This window comes from Gigantopelta aegis, chromosome 12 (genome assembly GCF_016097555.1).
Source record: "Gigantopelta aegis isolate Gae_Host chromosome 12, Gae_host_genome, whole genome shotgun sequence".
Classification (NCBI taxonomy): domain Eukaryota; kingdom Metazoa; phylum Mollusca; class Gastropoda; order Neomphalida; family Peltospiridae; genus Gigantopelta; species Gigantopelta aegis.
In genome coordinates, this window is record NC_054710.1 from 36,753,028 (window position 1) to 36,760,541 (window position 7,514).

Below are 7,514 nucleotides of genomic sequence, written 5' to 3' on the forward strand. Positions count from 1 at the left end.
GATTTTAGCTTCGAATAATTTTGGACATAAGAAAAAAGATGTATCAAGAAATTCAATGCAATTTGAGCTACTAAAAACATTAAGTTGATAAAGAATAGCCGTATTTTAAAATATAGGTATATATAGTGAGATAAAATGTGACTTTACGATCAGTTCATTCTATGCAATTGTTCGTTCTAAGCATGTTCATTGTAAGTGTACTACTGGCCTTGGTGGCGTCGTGGCAGGCCATCGGTCTACAGGCTGGTAGGTACTGGGTTCGGATCCCAGTCGAGGCATGGGATTTTTAATCCAGATACCGACTCCAAACCCTGATCCATAACTGGTTCAACAAAGGCCATGGTTTGTGCTATCCTGTCTGTGGGAAGCGCAAATAAAAGATCCCTTGCTGCTAATCGGAAGAATAGTCCATGTAGTGGCGACAGCGGGTTTCCTCTCTAAATCTGTGTGGTCCGTAACCATATGTCTGACGCCATATAACCATAAATAAAGTGTGTTGAGTGCATCGTTAAATAAAACATTTCTTTCTTTTTTTATAAGTACCTTACTGTACCTGTAAATCTTATAATATGAGAGAGTCTGTAACGTTTCAGATTGGTGTGGATAAATTAGGCCGATATGCGACCACGGTTCATAGGGACAAGTCTGGCAAACGGAGGAACCTGGAAGACGAGCGACAGAAGGAAAAAGAGGCAGATAGGAAGAAAGCTGAAGAAGACAAAAAATACATGGAGTGGGGTCAAGGGTAGGTCACTCTGAATTGCTATCGGTTTGGACTAAAATAAGTATCATGGTTAAGTCATCGGACATAAGGCTGGTAGCTTTTGGGTTCTCAGCCCAGTACCAGAGTGAGTTTTAATGGTAGGTGTAAGACCAGTACACCGACTTCTCTTTCACTAAACACTAACAATTAACCCACTGTCCTGGACAGACAGCCCAGATAGCTGACGTGTGTGCCCAGGACAGCTTACTTGAACCTTAGTTGAAATGAATTAATAGCTTATCTGAATTGTGTTGAAAAGCTAAATGTCTGATTATAGACCAGAGCGAAGTTCCATAAAAGAATTATAGCTACGGTTGATTGTACTAGTTTGTAGTAAAGGCGAGATGTAGCCCAGTGGTACAGCGCTTGCTTGATGCACGGTCGGTGTGGGATCGATCCCTGTCAGTGGGCCCATTGGGCTATTCCTCATTCCAGCCAATGCACCACGACTGGCATATCAAAGGCCGTGGTATGTACTACCCTGTCTGTGGGATGCTGCATATAAAAGATCCCTTGCTGCTAATCAAAAAGAGTAGCCCATGAAGTGGCAACAGGGGGTTTCTTCTCTCAATATCTGTGTGGTCTTTAACCATATGTCTGATGCCATATAGCCATAAATAAAATGTGTTGAGTGCATCGTTAAATAAATAAAATAAATTCTTCTTCTTTTTTTGTTTGTAGTACAGCTGGCACAGCTTATCTTTATATCTGTTTCAAGATGTGTAGTCATAAATACCCCTTTAAAGAGCCAGACCCTAGGTTTTAAAAACTAAGGCATATTTTTCACTATTCGAGCCATTTATGAGCATTGAAATCAAGCATTGCTTATAGTTTATTGATTAGATTATCCAAGTCCATACAAGTTTTTCTGGTCATCCTGGTGTTTCTAATACCACAAAATGTATTTTGTTTATTTTTTAAAACGCACATGTGTCTTGAGAAGTAACAGTTATGGAGTCGAGTTTTAGTCTATTGTTAACGGTATTTCACTGTTTCAACTTCACAGACTCTTGTTTCACACTCTTGGAACGTTATCCAAATGTGCTACAGGTTTGTAGCTTAACCAAACTTAGTGTCCATGTTTACGGGTTGAAACTAGGACCTGCGCCTTTAATAATTAAGATCTTCTGTGTGAAAAATGTTAATAATATCTTAATTACACACTGTGGGAAACATCTCAGATGTGTTGGTTGGTATCAGGAAAGGAAAGGAAATGTTTTATTTATTTAACGGTGCACGGTGTAAATAAAATGTGTTGAGTGCGTCATTAAATAAAACATTTTTTTCTTTGTACAAATAATTTTTACGAGCCATGCTACAGAGTTTTGTATGCTTTTTATTTTGCGAGCCTCAGGCTCCTGGACTCTCCTGGAAATAGCACACTGTATCCTCTCTATATACGCATGTAGACACATTCACAATGGGATAATGACACCGCTTTGTATTTCAGCTTGAAGCAGAAGGAAGACCGAGAGAAGAAGTTGCAGGACAGTCTTCACGAGATAGCGAAGCCCCTGGCACGTTACCGTGATGACGAGGACCTGGACAGCATGTTGAAGGACCAGCTGAGAGATGGAGATCCCATGGCTCTCTTCATGAAGAAGAAGAAAAACAAGAACGCAGATACCAATATCAATGGTATTTATTTATTTATTTATTTATTTATTTATTCAGTCTGTTAGTCATTTAGAACATCTAAAATACACAAAATCTTATTTATTTAATTTGTTTTTTCTTTAGTTAGTTATTCAGTCAGTCAGTAAGTCTGATATTTAAGGGGCAGGACGTTGCCCAGTGGTAAAGTGTTCACTTGATGCGTGGTCAGTCTGGGATCGATCCCCGTTGGTGGGCCCATTGGGCTATTTCTCGCTCCAGCCAGTGCACCACGACTGGTACATCGAAACGAGTAGCCCATGAAGTCCTTGACCATATGTCCGACGCCATATAACCATAAATAAAAGGTGTTGAGTGCGTTGTTAAATAAAACATTTTTCCTTCTGTTATTTAAAACATCTAGAATACACAAAATCTTAAATTTCCATTAGGTCCTTAAAACATTTCCAGAGTTGTTTCCTCTTGAGGAAGACCAATATAAATGGTATTTATTTATTCAGTCAGTCAGAGTTACTCTCGGCTTACTAAATTCCAAAACTATAATATATATGTATACTATAATATATATCTTTACTATTTCGGTGGACCGTTCAAAAATGTACCTAACTTCCTTCTCAAAAATGCGCACCATTTCTCTTTGGACTCGTCCTTCAGGACTCAAAATTCCATAGCACCAAACCATCCTCCACCTGTTACCAGTCATGGTCGGACTGCAGATGCTCCTTTGGACCTGACAGTGCAGGCGGTCCCCCCTTCACCCTCCCCAACCCTATCTTGTCCTGGATGGAGGAATCAGCTGAGGACGACACATGCGTCCAGGATAGGCATGCGCTACAACAGCTTGCTCTGAATGTGCACATTAAACTCTCTAACCTGACCTGACCTCAGTCAGTCAGTCATTTAGAACATCTAAAATACACAAAATCTTAAATTTCCATTAGGTCCTTAAAACATTTCCAGAGTTGTTTCCTCTTGAGGAAGACCAATATAAATGGTATTTATTTATTCAGTCAGTCAGAGTTACTCTCGGCTTACTAAATTCCAAAACTATAATATATATGTATACTATAATATATATCTTTACTATTTCGGTGGACCGTTCAAAAATGTACCTAACTTCCTTCTCAAAAATGCGCACCATTTCTCTTTGGACTCGTCCTTCAGGACTCAAAATTCCATAGCACCAAACCATCCTCCACCTGTTACCAGTCATGGTCGGACTGCAGATGCTCCTTTGGACCTGACAGTGCAGGCGGTCCCCCCTTCACCCTCCCCAACCCTATCTTGTCCTGGATGGAGGAATCAGCTGAGGACGACACCTGCGTCCAGGATAGGCATGCGCTACAACAGCTTGCTCTGAATGTGCACATTAAACTCTCTAACCTGACCTGACCTCAGTCAGTCAGTCATTTAGAACATCTAAAATACACAAAACCTTAAATTTCCTTTATATCTCTGCAATAAAAAAATTCTGGAATTGTTTCCCCTTAAAGAAGAAAAATAAGAATGCCAGTAAAAATATAAATGGCATCCATCCGTCCGTCCATCCATCCGTCCGTCCGTCCGTCCGTCCGTCCGTCCGTCCATCCATCCATCCATCCATCCATCCATCCATCCATCCATCCATCCATCCATCCATCCATCCATCCATCCATCCATCCATCCATTCATTCATTCATTCATTTATTCATTCATTCTTAGCTGAGATCCTTGGACATTGGTACAGATGTTTTGTCATTTTTAAAGCATCTAAAATACACAAAATCTTAACTTTCCATATCATAACAGTCAAACAGATAGTAAGCTTGGAGCACAGCCCTGACTTGTAGTCCCATACTGAAAGGAAATACTGCGGCTTCACCATTCATCTCATTATTGTCATAATTAATAATGATAATAATAATAATAATAATAATACATGTTTGTGGTGTCATAGCAATAAATGTCCATGTCTTAAAAAAAATATACAATAAAAAATAATAATAACAACATTATTTGTGTACCAAAAGATATATACTGCAGCTTCACAATTCTCCCATATATCAGGCCTTCTGTATTATGGTAGCCCCACTCCCATGGCTAGTGATAGTCAGTGTTGGGCTAGTCAATAACTGCTACTACAATGCCTGACGGCTAGTGGGTTTTTTTCGGTCAAATGTTGCAGTTAAGTCTATTTTGTAAATATGACTATCCTGCCGCCCCCACCCCACCCCTTAATGTTAGTGGTTTTAAGCTCTATCTCCCTCTTTAGGTGACACAGCCGATTATTACTATTATTTTGTCAAATTGTATTAACTTAAAGTAAAGTAGGGCTAGTGAATTTTTAATTGTGGCTAGTAAATGTTTTAAATCACTGATCCCATGGCTAGTGGACTTTATACAAATTCTAGAAGTCCTGCATATTATGTTTATGATGTTGTAACTAAAAACATCTTGGTATATTACAAGTTTGTGGTGTCTTTTATTTTATTATATTATTTTATTCTTTATTTTCCAGAGAAGCCGAAATACCGCGGTCCGCAGCCTCCTCCAAACCGATACGGGATCCCGCCAGGCTACAGGTGGGACGGTGTGGATCGCTCCAATGGCTTTGAGGCCAAGCTGTTTGCTAAATCTGCCGAGAGGAAAGCTGTCGACATGATGGCCTACAAATGGAGCACAGAAGACATGTAGACTAAACCACTGTTAGTGTACAGGAGATGTGTAGACTGGCTGCTGTTAGTGTACAGGAGATGTGTAGACTGACTGCTGTTAGTGTACAGAAGACGTGTAGACTGTCTGCTGTTAGTGTGCAGAAGATGTGTAGACTGGCTGCTGTTAGTGTGCAGAAGATGTGTAGACTAGCTGCTGTTAGTGTACAGAAGATGTGTAGACTGGCTGCTATTAGTGTACAGAAGACATGTAGACTGGATGCTGTTAGTGTACAGAAGATGTGTAGACTGGCTGCTGTTAGTGTGCAGAAGACATGTAGACTGAACTGCTGTTAGTGTACAGAAGACATGTAGACTGAACTGCTGTTAGTGTACAGAAGACGTGTAGACTGGCTGCTGTTAAGTGTACAGAAGACATGTAGACTGGCCTACTGTTAGTGTACAGAAGACATGTAGACTGGCCTACTGTTAGTGTACAGAAGATGTGTAGACTGGCTGCTGTTAGTGTACAGAAGACATGTAGATTGAACTGCTGTTAGTGTACAGAAGACATGTAGACTGAACTGCTGTTAGTGTACAGAAGACGTGTAGACTGGCTGCTGTTAAGTGTACAGAAGACATGTAGACTGAACTACTGTTAGTGTACAGAAGACATGTAGACTGAACTGCTGTTAGTGTACAGAAGACGTGTAGACTGGCTACTATTAGTGTACAGAAGACATGTAGACTGAACTGATGTTGGTGTACAGAAGACATGTAGACTGAACTGTTGTTAGTGTACAGAAGACGTGTAGACTGGCTGCTGTTAAGTGTACAGAAGACATGTAGACTGAACTACTGTTAGTGTACAGAAGACATGTAGACTGAACTACTGTTAGTGTACAGAAGATGTGTAGACTGGCTACTGTTAGTGTACAGAAGACATTTAGACTGAACTGATGTTGGTGTACAGAAGACATGTAGACTGAACTGCTGTTAGTGTACAGAAGACATGTAGACTGAACTGATGTTGGTGTACAGAAGACACATAGACTGAACTGCTGTTAGTGTACAGAAGACATGTAGACTGAACTGATGTTGGTGTACAGAAGACACATAGACTGAACTGCTGTTAGTGTACAGAAGACATGTAGACTGAACTGCTGTTAGTGTACAGAAGACATGTAAACTGTAAAGTGTACAGATTATAAGTTGTATGAAATGGTCTGTAATTGGACCACAAGATCTTTATGCAGCTACAAGTAAAATGACCTATAATTTAAAGAGGCCTTCAAGTAAACAAGTATCAAATGACATATAGTTTATAAGAGGTCAACAAGTGAAGCATGTAACATCGTTCATAACTTGACCACATAGAAGACGTTTTTAAAAAGGGCCTATAATCCTGGTAGAGAAAAGGTTTAAAGCGGCATCTGTGTAAAGTGATCTACAACTGTGCACAGGTGTTAACAGGACTTGTGGAGTGGTCTAGAAGTGGGAACATACCTACTTTATTATAGATTAATTTATAGAACATGAAAAGTGGCCTTAACTGGTGCATAACCAGTGACTCAAGTGACAATAAATAAAGAAAGACAAGAGGACTTAGTCTGGATCCTGTAATACAATAATAAAGTATAAAAACAATCTGTGATGTGGCTAAATTAATAAAAGAGATGCTTGCAGACTGTTCCGATACCTTGAGCTGAAATTTTGTGTATAGCTTTTTAATGTAGTTACAGATCAAGTTTGAGTTTTAATGGAATTTTTTCCATTCTTGACAAAGTTATGGCCCTTGAACTTTAAAAATGTGAAACATTTGTTATACCACAGTGGCAGATCTGGGTGGGAGGGCAGGCGTCGGTCCCCCCTAAATTGTGAGATATTTATATTTTTATTTTATTTTTTCACTTTTTACATCGTAGAATCCAGGGAATCCCTACGTGAATGTTTGTGGCAATCAGCCATAAGGGCATTGGGGTGTTTGTGGCAATCAGCCATAAGGCATTGCCCCCCCCCCCCCCCCCCCCAATGGATTTTCTGGATCCGCCACTGTGATAGATAGTGGACATTGCTTTATTGATACTCTCAGAATACTTGTTTTGTCTCGTGTAATTATCGTAATTTTCATCTCTGAGAACGTGAAATGGCTTATAGGTGGGGCAGAGACGTGGTATCTGTTAACCTGTATCTTTGATTGACCTAGAAATTATGTGCAGGGAACCTGTGAATAAACCTAAGATAACAGTGAAGCCAGGTTCCCATAAAATATGTAACAAATGTTGCAGATTGTCACAGGCCAATGACATTATTTTTATGGGAGCCTAGTTGCAGGCAGCTTTTGAAGAATAAAACATTTTGAAATGTAAGAGAACATGTCTGCAATGATCTGCAATATGTTACAAAGTTTATAGGAACCAAACTTGTTATGTGCATAACTGTTGTAAAAAAATTTTAACCATTAAAATGACATGCCACTTTTCAGAAAAAAGTCTCTGTATCATTTC

General features: G+C 39.6%; 1 protein-coding gene across 1 annotated transcript in view; it reads left to right on the top strand.

The window, feature by feature from the left end:
• The window catches only part of LOC121386786 (BUD13 homolog), a 16,007-nt gene extending 9,027 nt beyond the window's left edge, over positions 1–6,980 (top strand). Inside the window, exons 4-6 of the mRNA XM_041517800.1 lie at positions 594–745; positions 2,214–2,401; positions 4,875–6,980. Of these exons, the coding sequence (XP_041373734.1) occupies positions 594–745; positions 2,214–2,401; positions 4,875–5,050 (516 nt within the window). The 3' untranslated portion in view covers positions 5,051–6,980. The remainder of the gene's footprint in view (positions 1–593; positions 746–2,213; positions 2,402–4,874) is intronic.
• The last annotated feature ends 534 nt before the right edge of the window (positions 6,981–7,514 follow it).